The sequence below is a fragment of the Podarcis gaigeae genome (genome assembly GCF_964106915.1).
Source record: "Podarcis gaigeae genome assembly, chromosome: 8".
Taxonomy (NCBI): domain Eukaryota; kingdom Metazoa; phylum Chordata; class Lepidosauria; order Squamata; family Lacertidae; genus Podarcis; species Podarcis gaigeae.
The window spans coordinates 3137770-3157727 of NC_139684.1; the positions used below are offsets into that span (position 1 = coordinate 3137770).

At 45.9% G+C, this 19958-nt stretch overlaps 1 protein-coding gene across 2 annotated transcripts in view; it reads left to right on the plus strand.

The window, feature by feature from the left end:
- The window catches only part of KCNIP3 (potassium voltage-gated channel interacting protein 3), a 117116-nt gene that overhangs the window by 14862 nt on the left and 82296 nt on the right, over window positions 1-19958 (plus strand). For both annotated transcript variants that reach the window (XM_083753381.1, XM_083753382.1), the window contains exon 2: window positions 11454-11619. In XM_083753381.1, the coding sequence (XP_083609507.1) occupies window positions 11454-11619 (166 nt within the window). The remainder of the gene's footprint in view (window positions 1-11453; window positions 11620-19958) is intronic.

Consider the following 19958-nt stretch of genomic DNA (forward strand, 5'->3'; position numbering starts at 1 on the left):
TTCTGAGGCTGTTCCAATCAAGTGATTCCTGCACTGCAGGGAGTTGGACAAAAGGGCTCTTGGGATCCCTTCCATCTGTTTCACTATGGCTGCTCATCATGATATCTTAGAAGGCCTTCAGAGAGTGAAGTGGGTTGAGCCACAGTGGCTTGCAATCTTGGCATATCCATAAGAAAATACCACATCAGAACCCAACCTCCCCCACCCCACAAGTCATCCAGAGATGGGGGGTGGGGTGGGCTAAAGACTGGAGCTTGAAGACCTCGATTCCTGCACTGCTTGAATCAGCTGGTCGATTACAGGACTAAGTCCCAGGCTGAATATCTCAACTCAGCCACAGACTTGTTTTGTGTTCTTAGACCAAGCATCCTTCACTTTAAGAGACATTCCTACAACACCATCTGTAACATGTGGATAATAATAATCCAGGGTTTCCTTACAAAAATTATACAAATTGATACATAAGTTCTAAGGATCATTTCTTACTGTTTTAGCTACATGTTATCTGGGCGACCACAAGCAACTTTCTCAGACTTGTTTCCCCATGTGTAAAATCTGAATAATAGCAACCTGTTTCATAGGGCTGTTGCAAGAATGAACCTAGGTTGTGGAACCTGTGTCCCTCCAGATGTTTTTAGAGTCCAGCTTCCACCAGCTCCAGTTTACATAGCCAATGGTCAGGAATGCTGTGAGCAACATCTGGAGGCCCAAAAGTTCTCCATTCCTGAATGAGAAGTTGTAACACTCTTTGTGCAGCGGAAGAACCCATATCAGCCATCTCAAATCTACATGCTGACTGGGGCTGACGGGAGTTGTAGTCCAAAACAAGCGGAGGGCACAAGGTTGGGAAAGGCTGGCAGTGAGACTTGGCCTCTCCCCCCAAATCTGAAATTTCTCCCGCTTTCCTTTGCTCAAACTATTCTTGCTTCCCCCCACATTGGACTCCAGAGCTTCCTATTAGCCTCTGACCCCACCATTCCTCTATCTCCTTCTCCATTTGTCTCCTTCTTCTTATGCCACACAGTCCTCTTGGGTGAACCCAATGCCAGCTTCAGTGACTGATGCCTTTCTTATCTCAAAGAGCAGCTGCCAGCTGAAGCAGCTGCTATGCCAACTGACCCCCCACTTTTTCTGCTGAGGGGGGAGGACAACCTCTCTTTCAGGCAGCACAGATATGAGAGAGAGAGAGAGAGAGAGAGAGAGAGAGAGAGAGAGAGAGAGAACATAAGAAGAGCCTGGCTGCTGTATCAGGAAAAGCATCTCTCTGGTCCAGCAGCCAACCAAATGCCCTAGTAGGAAGGCTCCCAAACAAGACATGAGCACAACTGCACTCTCCCTATTTGTGATTCCCAGCAGCTGGTATTCGGAGACATTCAGCCTCCAGCACTGGACGTAGAGTATAGCCAGCATGGCTAGTGGCCATTGAGAGCCTTTAGGATATTATTTACAGAACGACATAAGCAAACAAGTAAAACAGGTCCTTGCCTTCACTAAATTTATGCTAGTCTAAAATTACACAAACGGGTGAATGAGGAGGAAGACATCAGGAGAAGGGAGAGGAGGTTACAAGGGATGAATGCAATAGCCCATGAGATTACACTGACTTCGTAAGAAGAGCACAGCTGGACCACGGCCAACTAGATGCCCCAAGGGGAAGCCCATAAGCCGGGCATGAGCCCAACTACACCCCACCTTTCCAGTTCCCAGCAACTGGTGTTCAGAGGCTTGTTGTCTCTGACAGTGCAGGCAGATCATGACCATCATGGCAGAGGAAGACAAGCAATGAAGACCCTTCACCCATTATCTGCTTTAGGTGTACGTTTAAAAGCATAAAGTATGAATGGAGCAAATAATAAGTTTGCATGTGTCACAGGGATGTGCTTGTCAGGGAACCTGGACTGTCGGTAGAGCCTGTTAAGTGCACACTTGTGTTGGTAGCAACTCAGAGTGTGAAAAGATGACCCAGAGAAAGACCATGGATTCACTGGTTCAAGAGTTTGCTTCCTCTTACTGCTTTTTGCACTAAACAAAAGCACAAAGCTGAAAATTGGGAATGACCTCCCCCCCCCCTCATTTTTATGTCAATTGCAATTATAATACAGGAAAAATTAATTGAGTTTGCATTTAAAAGTGAACCTACCTAATTTGCACTTCCTGAAACAATATACAAATCAACCTTCAAAATTCGCACTTATCTGATTTTTGCAGAGCTGTTCTCCCAGCCAAGAAATGTATACAAAAATGCATGTACTGGGGGGAAGGTGTGCATATAAATGCACATATGAAAATAGCAGATAAAAACACATTATTTTAGGGAAAATATATTTGGGAAAATTGCATGTAAAAACTAATGCTTTAGGATAAATTTGCCCTAAAATGCTAATGAATTTTCATGTTAACTAATACAAATTGATGTAGAAATGTGGAGAACTGGATTTAAGATTGGGAAAATTAGAAACTGAGAGAAACTGAAAAGGACAGATTCACCTCTCTCTAGCTGCAAGGCAGCCAAAAAGTAACGGAGAACAATTGCCCACAGAACATATGGTAGACTTTCAAAAAGATGTTAGAAACTGGTAATCCAGCTCTCAGCAGATCATGGAAGTTTTTCCAGCTTGAGAGGGCAGTGGCTGGAGATGCACTTGCACAAACAGGAGGAATGAAGTGTTTTTTGCTTAGATTGGCTTGAAAGGCAAGCCCATAAAAACTTACACTGGTCCAGAATGCCTGTTCCCACAACAAGAGCAGAGCGTCTGCTTTGCAAGCAGAAGGTCCAGTTTCAATCCCTGCCGTCTCCAGGTAGGGCTGGCAGTTTTCCCTGCCTGCAGCTCTGAAGAGCCGCTGCTGGTCAGTGTAGATCATACTGAGTTAGATGGACCAATGGACTGACTTGGTGTAAGGCAGCTTCCTCAGTTCTTATTCAGGATGATCAGCAAGCACCGTGGGTGAAAGAGGCATCAAACACGTATTAAGCCTCATGTGCGCAGATACCCAGTAGCAGTTGTTGTTGGCATCTGTCTGTCTTGAGAGACAATGGAGTGTGCCTCCAGGGGTGAAATTAAACCGCTGTGTTACCAGCACCAAAGTGGGTGCAGTCCTGGGTAGTGTGTATGGAGGTCCTGGGCTGCCCAGACGACAATATCCTCCTCTTGCCCTTGCTGATGTGGTCCAAATGAAAACAGAGCAATACATTTGACACCAGCTTGGCTGCAGGAGCTGCTGGAAGGAGGCCTACAAGATGCTATCCAACAGTCTAAGGGACTCCACTATGGATTTGTTTAGAGTTTACACACAGAATCATAGAGTTGGAAGGGACTCTGGGTCATCTAATCCAACCCCCTGCAATGCAGGAATCTCAACTAAGGCATCCATGTCAGACGGCCATCCAACCTCTGCTTAAAAACCTCCAAGGAAGGAGAGTCCACAGCCTCCAGAGGGAGACCATTCCACTCTTGAACAGCTCTTACTGTCAGAAAGTTATTCCTGATGTTTAGTCAAAATCTCCTTTCTTGTAACTTGAGTCCTCCCCTCCAGAACAGGAGAAAACAAGCTTGCTCCATCTTTCAGGTGACAGCCCTTGAATATATGAAGATGGCTATCATCTCTCCTCTTAGTCTTCTCTTTTCTAGGCTAAACATACACAGCTCCTTCAACTGTTCCTCAATGCAGGGAGGGAATTGGTATACCTGTCTGACTCTCACAGAGGCTGATTAGAAGGAGATAAGCCCTGAACAATGATTCACACTGAGCCGCTGAGTGGGACTTCAGAGCTCCCTGAAGCCCTGCCTTGATTGGTTGATTTTTCCTGGCTCATGACTTGTGAATTACTTCCCTGCTCCTCAGTTGGATGAGGGAACACTGGGCATTTCAGGCCAGGTAACGAACACCTGGTTCTCTAGAACACACTTCCCCAACCTGGTGCCCAACAGATGTTTTGCACTAATACTCCCATCAATTTAAAATTGTGTAAATACACAGACTTCTTGGGGAGGTGGGAGAGGAGAGTAAATCACTTGTAGTTTTGCTGGTTGGAGGATTTGGATCACAGAGAGAAGGGACAGTGGCTGGAGAGAAGGGGGGAAAGGGAGAAATGGAAGAGGAGTGAATTAATGGAGGGTGGGGAGCAAAAAAAAAAAAGTGAAATATAAAAAGGAAGGATAAGTTGGAGCAGGATGGAGGGAACAAGAAAATGAATTGAGCTGAGAAGATTCCACCTAAATATTAGGAAGAACTTCCTGACAGTAAGAGCTGTTTGACAGTGGAATTTGCTGCCAAAGAGGTGGTGGAGTCTCCTTCTTTGGAGGTCTTTAAGCAGAGGCTTGACAACCATATGTCAGGAGTGCTCTGATGGTGTTTCCTGCTTGGCAGGGGGTTGGACTCGATGGCCTTTGTGGTCTCTTCCAACTCTATGATTCTATGAGGAAGAGAAAAGGGAGGGGTCAGGAAAGGCAGCCAGAGGCTGGGTAGATGGAAGGATGAAGACAAAGAAAATAGGAGAGGAAGTAGGAGAATGGTTTGCTCTGGCATCCTTGCCTAGCTCTGCTGCAATGCCTATGCAGGTAACAGTTATAATGATGGCCATTCTCATTCTCATCATTAATTATATCCTTAATGAATACAAGTAAAACATAAATATGTAGATAGGGATGAACTACCCCCCCCCCTTTATGGTGCCCTGCCCCCTGAACTCTAAGGCTGGCTATGGTTCCTGCCTGCCAATCATGACCAAATACTGTCTTGTGGCAGAACCATTTTTGGGATTGTTGGAGACTCTGTGGCTCTTTGCGGAATGGACCTCCTTCAAAGAGCGGCTTGATCTTCCTGTGCCGCTGGCTTTTGAAACAGGTGTGCCAGCCGGTGGCAACAAGGCCGACACCAATAAATAATGAACAGCCTGCGAATGCCGAAAACAAAAGGGGGAGACACTTGTCTGAATTATTGATGCACCCAGAGAGAAGGATCCAGCAAAAAGATAGAATATAATGACATGTTTACCTGGTCAGTTATATGTACTTCTTAGTTCATTGTCATCTGCAGTTGGACAAACATTTGCTGGTCTATGTTCTGAAGCTGCTTCTTGTAAAAATAGAACATGTTAATACAGTGGCACCTCAGTTTTTGAGCGTCTTGGAAGCCGAAAGTTTCGGTTTCCGAAGGCCGAAAAACTGGAAGTAATTGCTTCCATTTTCGAACACGCATTGGCAGTCGAATGGCTTCCGCTGCGTGTTTTTCAGTTTTTCAGTTGCAACCAGACCTTTGCACCTCAGTTTTCGAACATTTCAGAAGTCGAACAGTCTTCCGGAACGGATTACGTTTGATAACCGAGATACTACTGTACTGCACTTTGTTGTTCTCGCCATTCTCAAATCATTTTTTTCCTTATGTCTTTCTGTTTTAAGAAGGAATGTAGGATGATCCACTGTTTCTGCTAAAACCTACATTGAATATATTTTGTTGGCATAGAAACATCAAACCGTGCCCAGAGGGCTTTTTTGCATAACATACCAACAAGACAGCCTGAACCAACTTGGCGACTGCCAATTGTCTTGGACTACAATGTGCAGGCTGGGGCTGATGGGAGTTGTAGTTCAAAACATCTGGAGGACATCAGGTTGGCAAAGGTTTACATTACATCAAGTTTTACGTTTCCGGGGGTGGGAGAGGGGATTAAAGGGTTTCCTGCTCTTCATAACAAATGTTAACTCGCTGCCTTGGGGAGCTGACTGTCATCAAGCATTATGACCCCTTAAGACCTAAGTTACAACCTAAGTTAAGAAGTTCAGTAAATGAGTAAATGTTTTAATGCAAGTCATAGTCTGAAAAGATCTGTTGAAATAATACAGCTGCCTGTGTCCCTGTGACCCGGAGGCAAAATCCAGGAGCAGAAATGAGCTAACTGGAGTGGGAAGATGGAATCTAAATTTAAAGGAGGTAACATCAGCCAGACCTAAAATGGCATCTACATGTTAAAAGTGCTTTTCAGAAAATGATGCACAGCTTCCCCCACTTCTCCAAAAGCGAGGCTTGCTCTCCAGCTATTAAAGATGCTTTAGCTGAACACAAAACCACTTCAGAGGGTTGAATCATCCGCTGTGCCTCTGCAGCCAGGCAGGCTAGAATCCAGAACACATCGGCGGCAGCACCGTGGCCTATTTTCAAACAAGGTGTGCATGAGGGGAGGGAAGCATCTACAGTAGCCAGCTTACAACAGGGTGTGGTGAGGATTTGCTGCCCTTTGGCAGAGTAGTCACCTTAGCAGAACAGAAGCCAAGCCAAACCTGTCCTTTGTTCGGAATGTTGTTGAGGAAAAGGGCCAATTTATGGAGTATCTCAAGAGAGACTCAGAAAGTTAGCTTGGCTGCAGAGGGGCATTAACCACTTGCTCCACTTTTCTTTTTGCTGGAATGATGATGGTATGCATGCAAGCAATAATAATAGAATCAAAGAATTGTAGAGGTGGAAGGGACACCAAGGGTCATCTAGTCCAACCCCCTGCAATGCATGAATCTCAGCTGACAGATGGCCATTCAATCTCCGCTTAAAAACCTCCAAGCAAGGAATCTAAAATCTCCCGAGGGACACCGTTCCACTGTTGAGCAGCTCTTACTGTCAGAAAGTTATTCCTGATGTTTAATTGGAATCTCCTTTCTTGTCACTTGAAGCCATTGGTTCAGAAGAAACAAATTGCTCCATCTTCCATGTGACAGCCCTTGAATATTTGAAGATGGCTATCATATCTCTTCGCAGTCTCCTTTTCCCCAGCCTAAACATACCCAGCTCTTTCAGGTGTTTCTCATCAGGCTCCTTCGGGTGTTCCTCATCATCATCTAGGTCACCCTCATCTGCACACCTTCCCGCTTGTCAACATCCTCCTTAAATTGTGGTGCCCAAAATTGGACACAGTATTCTGGGTGTGGTCTGACCAGGGCAGAATAGAATGGTACTAATCTGGACACTATACTTCTGTTGATGCAGCCTAGCATGGCATTATCTTTTGTTGTTTTTGCTGCATCACACTGCTGACTCATGTTAAGCTTGTGGTCCACCGAGACCCCTAGATCCTTTTCACACATACTGCTAGTAAGCCAGGTGTTGTCATCCCCCCCCCCATCCTATATTTGGACATCCTAAGTGCAGAACCTTACATTTGGGCCTACTGAAATTTTGTTAGTTTGTGTTTAGTTCTCCAATCTGTTAATATCATTTTGAATTCTGAATCTGTCCTCTGTGGCATTAGCTACCCTTCCCAGCTTGGTGTCTTCTGCAAATTTGATGAGCATCCCTTCAATTCCTTCATCCAAGTTGTTTATAAAGATGTTGAACAACAGTGGGCCCAGGACAGAACCCCATGGTACCCTACTTGTCACTTTTCTCCAGGATGATGAAGAACCATTAATGAATACTCTTTGGATTCGGTCAGTCAACCAGCTACAAATTCACCTAACAGTTACCTCATTCAACCCACATTTTACCAGCTTCCTCACAGGAATATTATGGGGGACTTTGTCAAAAGCTTTACTGAACTCAAGATACACTATGTCCACAGCATTCCCCTGATCCACAAAGGCCCAGAAAGGCAGATTGCCAAGCAGTCTATAGCAGACCCTCACAGTAAGGTTACTGTTGTTTATTTCTTCAACAGTTTTTACCCATTCACTCAGCTTTCCATGCTTTCCATGCTCCAGGTCGTGGATTTCTACACATCCTTTACATATAATGCTCCTCCTCCTCCCTTCCTGTTTGGTCTAGTCCTTTTAAATAGGTTATATCCCTCAATTCCTACATTCCAGTCATGAGTCAAATCCCACCAGGTAAAGCCTATCAGGTAATATTTGCCATCCTGTGTTAAAAGCTCCAATTTGTCTTTCTTGTTTCCCATACATTGCGTATTTGTGTAGAGACAACTTAAACCATGAGTCTTCCTTCCAGCTGCTTCCTTCTTGTAGTTTCTTGCCATTTAGCAGTTTTCTGGAGCACCACTTCAGTTTCCTGTGCGTCAATGAGGCTATTATCCCCAGTATCAGGTGTTCTTCTGTCGTTTGTAATGTTGTCACCCTTCCCTTCAAGATCTGGTTTAAAGCTCTCATGATCAGGTTCTCAGACGCTTAGCAAACACATTCTTGCCAACTTCTTGTGAGGTGCAGCCCATCTTTTGCCAAAAGTCCTTCCTCAAGGAAACGGAGACCATGATCCAAGAAGCCAAGCCCTTCTATAGCCATGCAAAAGTCAGAGATGAGGATGTCGGCCATTGTTGGTCCCAGAAAGGAAAGGTGGCAGAATCAGTCAAATGCCCAGACACAAAACTGGGTAGGTGGGAGGGAGAAATCAGCTTGGCTGGAAGAAACAAGAAATTTGGACAGCTAACTGCAGGGAAAGTTCCCAGGAGCTTGAATTCATTTCCTGCTTGGCCAGACTTTCACTCGCTCTACAGGATTTCACCTTCTTGAGGTGCTTCCAGGCTGTTGCTATTTTCAGGTACAATTTACCGTATTTTTCGCCCTATAGGACGCACTTTTCCCCCTCCAAAAATGAAGGGGAAATGTGTGTGCGTCCTATGGGGCGAATGCAGGCTTTCACTGAAGCCTGGAGAGCGAGAGGAATCGGTGCGCACCGACCCCTCTCGCTCTCCGGGCTTCAGGAAGCTATCTGCAAGCCTTGGGAGCCCGCGGGAGTTCCCACCGGGCTCCCACGGCTTGCGGAGAGCAGCCTGTTCTGGGGGATGGGTCAGGGGAAGCTCGAGCTTCCCCCGCCCCAGCCCCATGCCTGGGGGGGAAATAATTTTTTTTCTTTATTTCCCCCCCAAAAAAAAACTAGGTGCATCCTATGGGGCGAAAAATACGGTAATCACATGTCTGAATATTCAGGTTGTACAATTAAAGTTGATCTGGAGCTCTTGTGCAACAAACCACTTCTCTCCTGAATCAAACAATTTTCAGTAAGAAAGATGTACCAGGAAGTCTGGAACAGCAATTACTTGATGCAACATTGTCTAACCTCCCCACAAACAGATCGGAATGAATGCTTCAGTCACCAATATCTAACCTCCCCACAAACTTTGGTCACACCCACACCATACTTTAAGAACACATTAAAAAAAACACGCTGCTTTTTCCAAAGAATCATGGGAACTGTAGTTTGTTAAAGGTAGCTCTGTAAAGGGTAAACTATGGTTCCCAGGATTGTTTGGGGTAGCTTTGTGCTTTAAGTGTGGGTGGCACCTTTATGCTAACAAATCAAGATAAACACTCAATAAACAGATCATCTAGAACGAAGCTTTATAGTTTTTTTTAAATGAAATATTGTGCTTTGGTGCATTTTCCCTCAAACCAGTTTTGATTTGAGTTGAGATAATGAATGACCTAGCTGCTTTTTAAGCTGGTAATGCCGGATACTAGATCTGCTAACTGGTTTTTAAGGCACAGAGCTACTGATATTGTGGCTGATTTATGCTTCTGCCTCTTCCTTAGCTTTTCTTTGGTTTTGTGTTATTGATGCATTTCTGAAACAATTGTACCGTATTAGCAAGTCAGATCAGCTAGATAAGGTTTGCAAGAGCTGAGCTGCCAAATCAACACATCTTCAAATATCCCAAGGGCTGTCACATGGAAGAGGGAGCAGGCTTGTTTTCTCCTGCTCTGGAGGGTAGGATTCAAACCAGTGGCTTCAAATTACAAGAACGGAGATTCCGACTAAACATCAGGAAGAACTTTCTGACAGTAAGAGCTGTTCAAGAGTGGAACAGATTCCTTTGGAAGGTTGTGGACTTTCCTTCCTTGGAGGCTTTTAAGCAGAGATACTTGAGCTGAGATTCCTCCATTGCAGGGGGTTGGACTAGATGACCCTCAGGGTCCCTTCCAACTCTACAATTCAATGATTCTATGATTCTAACACTTGCCAGACCCTTGCAAGTTAAGATGAACTATGCAAAAACCAAGTTGTCCTGTCAAAATTGGATCTCTTCATAGAGTCCCCTGATTGTTAATTTAATGCAGAGTTTTTCAGCCAGAGCTCTGTGAGCACCTTGAAGAGTTCCACAAGAAGTTTACAGTCTCTTACTTCAGCCACTTCATATTCCTCTCTTCTCCTAGCCATCCCCTGCCGCCTGCCAGTCATAGTCTGCTTCCAGGCACCCTGTTTACTGAGCACTCATTCTGATTTATTTGCACAAAATTTGTGGGAAGCATAGAAGACATTGACCTTTTATTGAGCATTCATTCTGGTATTTGGGGAGCAATTATACAGAGCTGCATCAAGGCAGTGTTAACCCACACTTTCCAGTGTATTTTCCTCATCACCTTCCTTATGGCCAAAAGTTTGGTGTGTGTATGTGTTGCCACCTGTGACTTACCGTATTTTTTGCACCATAACACTCACTTTTTTCCTCCTAGAAAGTAAGGGGAAATGTCTGTGCGTGTTATGGAGTGAATGCCTGCAGATGGCGGGGGGGGGGGGATCTGCTGCAGTCGTGAGCAGAGGATCCATGGTTCCCCATCCTTCCCTCCTCCGTGGTTACAAAGCATGGATCCACATGGATCCTCAGGATTTTTGCATTGGGCTACCCCAAACTCATCGTCAGATCACATGTCTGTGGCCACAGCATGAACCACAAAAATCATATATCCACTATTTCATTTAGAATATTTTTTTTTCTTGTTTTCCTCCTCTAAAAACAACGTGCGTGTTATGGTGTGGTGCGTGTTATAGAGCAAAAAATACGGGTAATTCCAATACCAACTTAATAGCGTCACCTGAATTTGCTTTACCTTTACCTAACTGAATCACACCCGAAAATATCAATGGTCTGGAAGTGCCTGGAAGACCAGTTCAGTCTTGTGATGCCTCTTGGAATCTTCCATTCTTCGGGGCTGAATATACAAATCCAGTCTCAATTTGTGAGTAGTGTGAAAGGCAGGGTGTGCCTTGTGTTTTACCAGTTTATTACCAGTTTCTACATAGTTTGTCATCAAGGACCGCTTATCCCCAGACCCTGCTCTGCTTCGTGTGCCTCCCCCATGAGACGTCTGGAGGGCGACAACATGAGAAGGGTCATTTTTGCAATGACTTCCCTCTTGTGGAATGCTCTCCCCAGGGAGGCTTGTTGTTATGTATGTTTAAAAGTCAGGCAAAAACATTCCTCTTTTTCCAGGCCTTTGGCTAATTATGCAATTAAAAGATCATAAACTCTCTCTCTCTCTCTCTCTCTCTCTCGGATTTGTTTGTTTGTCTGTCTGTTTGTCCCAATAGTATGTATTTTTGTGTTTTTATATTTTAAACCAAGAAGGGTGGTATAAAATTGTATTATTGTTATTGTTATTATTATTATTATTATTTGGTAGTAGGGAGAGTATGGGGCTGGGGCTTCTCAGGATATCACAACGTGTGACATGGAGTATTTGACTAAGAAGGAGTTGAAAACCGCCATTCTGAGGCCTCTTGTACCTGTTCTTTTTTAGGATGACAGCAAGGAGACCGATGGCAGCCTCCTGGGTGATCCAGGCCAGACTCCCCCCGGGAGGAAGGAGAACGTGAAATGGCAGAAGCCGCGGCTCACCCGCAAGGCTCTGATGAAATGTTGCTTGGTCAAGTGGATCCTCTCCAGCACTGCTCCCCAGGGATCAGGTAAGGAGTGCAATGGAAGCAGCTGCTCTCTTTGGATTTTTAAATTTATTTTCAAGAATAATATCTAGGTACAGTGGTACCTCTAGATGCGAACGGGATCCATTCTGGAGCCCCGTTCGGATCTAGAAGCAAACGTAACCCGTATCCACGCGTCTGTGCATGCGTAGGTCACATTTTGGTGCTTCTGCGCATGCACGTGACATCATTTTGAGCGTCTGTGCATGCACAAGCGGTGAAACCCAGAAGTATCACGCTCTGTTACTTCCGGATTGCTGCGGAGCGCAACTCGAATGCACATTTAACCCTGCTTAGGCAGGGAGGCGTGGTGCTCACGTGCGCGACATCGTCACATGCGTGACATTGCCCTCGCAAGCTGTCGCTTCCGGCCCTAACTGTTCCCCTTTGAAAAAATTCACTGCACGTCACTGTTTGAGAGCACCAGTTGTGGATTCATAATTAAATTTTGGGCTATAATTTTCCAAATGTCATAAAAAATGGGAATGTCATGTGGCCTAGAGCTCCCTGGGCTGAGGAGGTTACTGGTTCAATTGCTGGCAAGTCCAAGTGTGGCTAGGAATGGCCCCATCTGAAACCCTGCCAGCAGTGGTGAAGCTGCATACTCTGGCACTGGGGACGGAGAGCAGGGGGGGGCGTGGCTGGTGCGCGTCCTGGGGGGCATGGTGTGCATCTTGGGGGCATGGCACATCACCCGTGGGGTCATGGTGTGTGTCCTGGGGGCGTGGCATGCATACCAGGGGCATGGCGCTTGGTGCGGTGCATGTCCGGGGCGGGCACGATGGTACCCCTCTCCTCGATGGTGCCGGGGGCGGTGTGCTCCCCCCACCCCCCATTCCTCCGCTAGTGCCTGCCAGTCAGTGAGTAGACAATGCAGAGGCATCCACTGTCTGCACTTTCCAGAAACAGGCAGGAGACATTTTTGTTCTTCCAGCTGGAAGGCTTGGTCTCCACCACAGGGACTGCTTGTTAGGGTTTTAGTTTTGTTTTAAATGTATTTGCTGCTTCTGTGTTCATGGTGGTTTAGAAGGCTAACAATAACAACAATAATACCAAGCTGGAAAATACTGAGCTAAGTGGACCAGCGGTCTGGCTCAGTTTAAGGCAGCTTGCTGTTTTCCCCTGAGAGCTCGAGGGTCAATTCCCTGGGCAGTAAAAGCTGCCTCTCTTATATTTTGGTCTCTCTGCTCCTGGGTTTTGAATAGGACAATACACAGAAATGTAATTGGCAAAGCTCTGCCCACTCGGCCAAGTGGACCCTTCACAGTTGTTTAAGGCAGGGCCAGAGAGCAGAATGGAGAGAACTGGGGCTGCTGGGGCGATCTTTTGAGCTGAAGTTCAGATGGGCCTCACCCAGGGACTGAATCCTTTTCTTGGGCATTTCTCTGCTATCAGTGAATGGCCGGTTCGACTGTCATTCTTCTGCCAAAGAAGCTGCAGGGTTGGGTGCTGGGTGGGGAGTAATGCACACGCATTCTGTTCCTTTGGTGGACACTTCCAGGTGAGGGTTCGTATCACAAATGGGTTGTTCAGATTTGCTTCTTCTGTGTGTGCAATTGGCACGAGAGCTTTCACATGTTTCATGGGCATTCTGCTGTTTCCTGCCCAGTGAGCAGGGCTTGATGGAACGTTTTGCTCTGGTCCTTCTCCTTAATTGCTAACCGGACTATTTGGCCAGCTAACTCAACCTGTGAAGAGCAAGATTTTGCCACAGCTAGAGCTGGCCTCCAGGAGGGAAGCCTATTTATTTGGAAGGGGCTATTAGCGGTTGCCGTTGGTGGGTCAGTCCCAAGTGGGTTGGCTCAAAGGGGGAGTCATCCTTGGGTTATGGGGAGGGCAAAGGTGATTGGCTGTTGGTGGGCTTCCTCCTAGATGAGAGTGGAGAGGTGGGAATTTGCCCAGCTTCCAAGTGAGAGGGAGAATGCTGGGAAGCTGCTTCTGCCGTGAGAAACATAAAGGCAGCTCAAAAATATATATCCAGTGTGATTGGTGGGTATTTTGTGGTTTTCCTATTTTATATTGCTTTGATTGATTCATATAATATTCCTTTTGTATTAATATGCAGTTTATCGCTTTGGCAGCCTTTGGACCAAAAAGTGGTCCATAAATAGACCATCACATGACATTGCATAACGTATTCTCCTCCACTCTTTAATAGTTCTTCCAGTTCCAGGGATGTACACAGATATTCCTGTACTTGTGTGCACACCTTAAAAAAAATCTTCACAACATGTGCAGCAGCAAACATAGCAGCAAAATAGAGGTGTTTGGTGTTTTTTTAAAGAACGGAAATGTAACATGTGTTTCTTTTTGAGTTTTTAAAAATAATAATAGTAGTGGCAATAAAATAACAACAACAACAACAACAATAATAATAAATAATTTGATGATGATGATGATGATGCCTTGCAGAAGAACTCTGTATTAATTTGTTGAGGTTTCTGAAGTCAAAATGCATGTATTGTGAGGTCAACTCCACACATGCACTATGTAAAGATCTTGACATTATCTGAATTTGCCTTCTGAAATTCAGGGTGCCTGAAACTGGCAATTGGTGGAAATCGGTAAATGGGTATAGTTTGGGCTACTGGAAGCAAAATGGTGGTCAGCTGAGGAGCAAATGGTTTTAGTGGGTGTGCCAAGAGTCAGTGGCGTAGCGTGGGGGGTGCAGGGGGGGCCGGCCGCACCGGGCGCAACATCTGGGGTTAGGGCAAATCCACGGGTTAGGGGGCGCAAATCCACGGGTTAGGGGGCGCAAATTACTTGCCTTGCCCCGGGTGCTGACAACCCACGCTACGCCACTGCCAAGAGTGATCACTCACCAAAATAACATGGCAAATTACCCACCAAAAGGATGCGCTAAGAAAACTCCCCACCAGCCAGCTGCTATGGCAAATTTATACGTTTTTACTTTTCAGAGTTTTTGTTTGTTTGTTTGTTTTTCGGCAGAAAGGGGAAATCCGGCTTTAATTTGGGGGGGGGGGATACAGGCTGGCATTTCGGTTTTAGCAATGTTGTCTGAATGCCATGAAGAACCCGAATGCAGCGCTCCTTCCAGAACAAACTCCTTTCTGGAAGCTCCTTCAAAAGAACTTCGCTTTCGATTTGTACCCAGAGAAGAAGGGACTGAGGACCTAAAGTACATATTGTTGGGTCACTGGCTCCCTCTAGTGGCGAACATTCAATTTACTGTCTGAACTACTTACAGATAGGTAGCCGTGTTGGTCTGCCATAGTCAAAACAAAACAAAAAATCCTTCCAGTAGCACCTTAAAGACCAACTTGGTGCTACTGGAAGGAATTTTTTTTGTCTGAACTACTGTTTTAGCAAAGGACTGTCACGCTGATGCTGCAACCTAACAAATCTGACTTAGGAGATCCAAGTCTGCCCAGTGTACTTATGGGTTGCCACCTTTTTAGCTGGCCCTGTTCTGGTGCCTTTAATGTTGCCATGCCACTCAGACATTTGGCAGCTGAAGCTTTTTCTGTCGTTCAAGGGGGATAGTTTCACTTGCTGAAGTCCTCTGTTTGTGTCAGCTTACTGTCAACCTAAACAGGGGTACAGCACAGCCGGTTTTAAAATAAAAGAAAGGCAGCCAGCTGCATCATCATGAACTGTGATGCCCCACCTCTATTTGTTCCCAGGTCAAATGTCTACCGTAGAAAATGTCCCAGCAGCTGGGATGCAAGAGATCAGAGCGATGTAGCCCTGTATCTTCCAGCTTCAGCTTTGTGACCAAGACCTGGTCTGTGTAGGACTGGCCATGTCATTCAGCAGAATGAAGAAGCCACCTTGGGCGGCAGAAGCAGAGGGGCAGGAAGTAGACAGACGGGGGGGGGGGGACATGGCCTGCCAAGCCAGCCTGATGCACTCAGGTGCCAGGAGGGATCCTGCCTCGCCACCAGGGAAGGCACCATCTTGTACTTTGCCTCAGGCACCAACATGCTTTGAGCTGGCCCTCAATATAGCGAACAACTGTACTAAAAATACTAAAATATTTGAGCTCCCCTCGCCCCAAGTTGATGGGCATTGCCATTCAAATGGTGTGTGTGCACTATGTCAGGTGATCAATTAGGCGGGGTGGGGCTTACCTGCCCCCCATATTTTGTTCAAGTTGGCACCCCTATGGCAACTAGCCTTTGACAGCCTGGCTGAGATGTCTGTAGTGGTGTCTCCAAACTGCCAGGCCAGTCTGTAAGTGTGACTTCGCACTGGCCCAGCTCAACAGTAACTGTGAGCCACACAGTTTAACATAACTGAAACTGGAGATGTTGGTTTTAATAACAATAATAACAATTTGTTATTTATACCCCACCCATCTGGCTGGGTTTCCCCATATTGCTACCTCAGGCATAGAAATGAGTGTGATTTATTGGGTGGATTTTGCACATGCCTTTTAGAAACGCTGTCCGTATTTGAAGCTCTGACACACCCTTCTTGGAAATGCATCATGAGCCGGAGTGCTAAAGCCATTATGCATACTAAGATGGCTGTGAGCAGCATAATCTGCATATCAGATTATGCTTATATCATATATCGGGAATATTGCTGCTGCTTGTGAACTGCAGGTGATGAGCAGGCTGAGCTTACTCCACAATATTCTTATTCAGAAATTGCTAATTTTCAATTGTAGAAAATAATAAACTGGAATCAGACCCTCAAACAACAACAACTTTTGTATGCTATACTTAGGAACCATCCAAGGTTACAAAACAAAATGAGTTGTGCTTCTTTTAGACTTGCCTGCTGATTTCCGATCCTTTAATATTTTATTGTCATGTTTGCAAACTTGAGGTCTCAAAACTTACTTTAAAGAGAAAGCCCAGCTCCCATTTGTGGCCTTGAAATTGTATACTTCCCATTCTCAGTCTTGCACATCTGAAATCCTGCAAGATCTCTAGGCAAAGGCATCCATAGTTAACACTTTCAGTAGGAGAGGAAATCCCTGACGGCAAAAAAAAACACATGTTTTGTCACTGAGAAATAAATCAACCAACCTTTATTGCAGTTTACAAACCTGATCTGAAACCCAGATTGTGGCTTTCAGGAGAGCATGTTCCATGAACCCACCTGCGTATTTTCTACACTGGCCTTGCCAACCTGGTGCCCTCCTAATGTATGGGACTACAACTCCCACCAGCCCCCGCCAGCACTGCCGTATGATGCTGAGGCTGGTGGGAGCATGGCCATGTTGGCTGTGGCTGATGGGAACTGTGCTCCAAAACATCTGGAGGGCACCAGGTTGGTGGAGGCTGGTGCAGGTCAGTATCTTGTATCTGCCTCCTCTCGATCAAATACCTTTCAGCAGGGTTCTCCTTTTTCCTGCCCTCCTGTAGTACTGGCATGCTGAGCCCAGAACTTTAGCTGGTGAAGCTTTCTCCATCAGTGACCTCCATGCCAGGAAAAAGCCACACCGGTCCAGTGAGGCCTCCTGCCTTCAGGACCAGCCTGGCCTCTCTCGGCTGATGCTCCCAGGGTTGTTTTTCAGAGTTGAAGAATCCCAGCTTCAGCTTTTCCTCTGTGCTGGTGTCCGATAACACAGGGGGAAGCAGGAATGGTCTGGTGCTGAGCTCTGTCACTGATACACCTTCCCGTGGGATCAGGATTTGTGGACACAGCATTTCCTGGTCTGAGCTGTAAACCAAGGGAGGTGGTGGTGGGGAATGGACTGAGATATCACCTGCAAGGGAGGAGAGGAGGCTGGTTCTGCACTTGAACGGAGAAGCAACTTGAGCTTGGCCAGTTCAGAGTGTGTATAAGAGGGGGGAGACCACCTTAAGAGCCTACAACAGCTGGTAGCCCGCTGTGGTTGCTGCTCCAGGGCTGAGAAATCAGTGTGGCTCAGGCAGGGCCACGTTTAGGTGACAAACCTTCAAGGTCATTGCCCAGAGTGTGTTGCATGAAGGAATGGGACTCTTGGGGTGCGGCAGTTCCTAGAGAAAGCTTCATAAGCCTGGTGCCTTCCAGATGTTTTGGACTACAGTTCCCATCACTCCCAGCCAGAGTGGCCATGTGCTGCTCTGGCTCATGAAAGCACAGCTGTACTGGCTATGGCTGATGGGAGTTGTGCTCTGAACATTTGGAGAGGCACAGGTTCCCTGTCCCTGATCCAAGTCTTACACGTGCATCATGTCATATCTTGGCTACAGCAGCATTTCAGGTCCCAAAATAAAATGGTTGCAGAGGCGCCGAGTTGGTGGCACCTGTGGGAATGTTCTGGGGTGCAGGAGAGGATATATTGACTAATTATATCCTTATCCAACTTGTACTAACAAGTTCCCAAAATATCAGCAGAGTTTATAGACATTCCCCTTTAAGTACGCAACGGTAACGTGTGCACAGGTTCGCTAGAACCTCTATAATAATTACTCTGGTAATTTCCCCTTTGTTCCCTCTTAAAATACAAGACACGACACAGTCTTTATAAAAGTATAAAAGAGTTTACTCACGTTCTGTTCACAATATGATCCCAGAAGGTAGGCAGGCTTAAAAAGGTTACATACACTTAGAAATCTATCTTGTAGCAAGATAGCCCTTATCTCCTCTCTTGGCTGGGAGCCAAGAGAGCATCCTTAGATGTTTCCTCATGGAAGGAAGATGGCAGAGAGAGGCAAGAGGCAAGAGAGAGAGATGGCTGCCTGCCCTGTGCTTTTATCATTTACCTGCACAGGTGAGGCCACACCCACCTCTGGTCACATGCGGAGGAAGTCCGTCCCCAGGAAGTTTACCTGCTTGCTGGACAGACATCCCTCCCCATGTTCTAACATGTACACTCTAGGAATGTTGTCATTGACTGCTCCTGTGTTTACATCCCACATACCCCTTCTCAGGCAATACAACATACACAAAACATAAACAACTTTATTCAACCACCCAGAGTCCCAGCTTGACACGTAGATTCTGGAAACTCTCTCTTGGTAGGGGTTTAGTCAGGATGTCAGCAGTCATCTCTTGGGTGCTGCAGTAGGATAGTTCCACAAGTCCATCCTGGATCATCTGGCGTATGTAGTGGTATTTAACCCCAATGTGTTTTGTTCTTGCCAGGAACTTCTCACTCTGCGTCAGCTTCAGGCAACTTTGATTGTCCTCTAGCAAGCTGACAGGCCCTTTTCTCACCAACCCAAAGTCCTTTATGAGTTGATCAAGCCAGGCGATCTCTCTGCAGGCTTCTGTTGCTGCAACGTATTCTGATTCTGTGGAAGATAATGCTACACAGCTCTGTTTATAACTGCCCCATGCAACAGGTCCATCCCCAAACATGAAAACATGACCACTTGTTGATTTATAATCAGCATTATCCCCAGCCCAATCCGCATCAGTATACCCAACCAACTTAGGGTCTCTGACGGCTGGTAACCTTAATTTACAATTCATGGTACCCTTCAAATATCGCACCACCCTCTTTACACCTGCCCAATCATGCTCAGTGGGAGAATTCACTTTTCTGCTAAGAATCCCCACAGCATTAGCTAAGTCAGGTCTACATGTGGTAACTAAATACAAAAGTTTACCAATCGCCGACCTGTAGTCATTGTTGTCTGGCAACTGCTTTGAATCCTGCTGATTCTTCAGGAAGTCAGTGGCCATCGGTGTAGCAACTGGATGTGCGTCTTGCATCTGCATGTGCTCAATTAGCTCGTGGATCTTCTGTCTTTGGCTGAGAAGAAATGAGCCGTCCTCTTCTCTTTCCACCTGGATTCCGAGGTAGTACTGGACATCTCCTAGCTCCTTGACCTCCACCTCTTTGCTAAGGTGTTTTACTATCTGTGTATAGTCTTTCTCACTTGCTGTGGCAATAATCAGGTCATCAACAAATGCTAGGATATATGAGAATTGTCCATTATTTGACTTACTGTACAAGCACTTGTCAGCGTTGCCTTGCTTGTACCCAAGTTGCGTCAGCATTTTATGCAACTTCTGGTTCCAGGCTCTAGCAGCCTGTTTAAGTCCATAAAGTCCTTTCTGGAGTTTGCACACTAAATGTGCCTCATGTGGTTTCACGAAACCTTTAGGCTGTTTCATATAAATTTCCTCAGAAATCTGCCCATGTAGAAAAGCGGTAGCAATGTCTATGTGTTTCACTCTCATTTTCTTGGAGGCTGCAATGCTTAAAAGCATTCTTACGCTGCTGTACCTCACGGTTGGTGCAAAAACTTCATCATAGTCTTCACCAAAATGCTGTGAAAATCCCTGTGCTACAAGTCTAGCTTTGTAGCGCTGCACTTCTCCTTCTGACCCCTTCTTAACCTTGAAAACCCATTTACTGCCAATGGCCTTCTTACCGGGAGGCAGCTCAGTGAGTGTCCAGGTCTTGTTCTGATGCA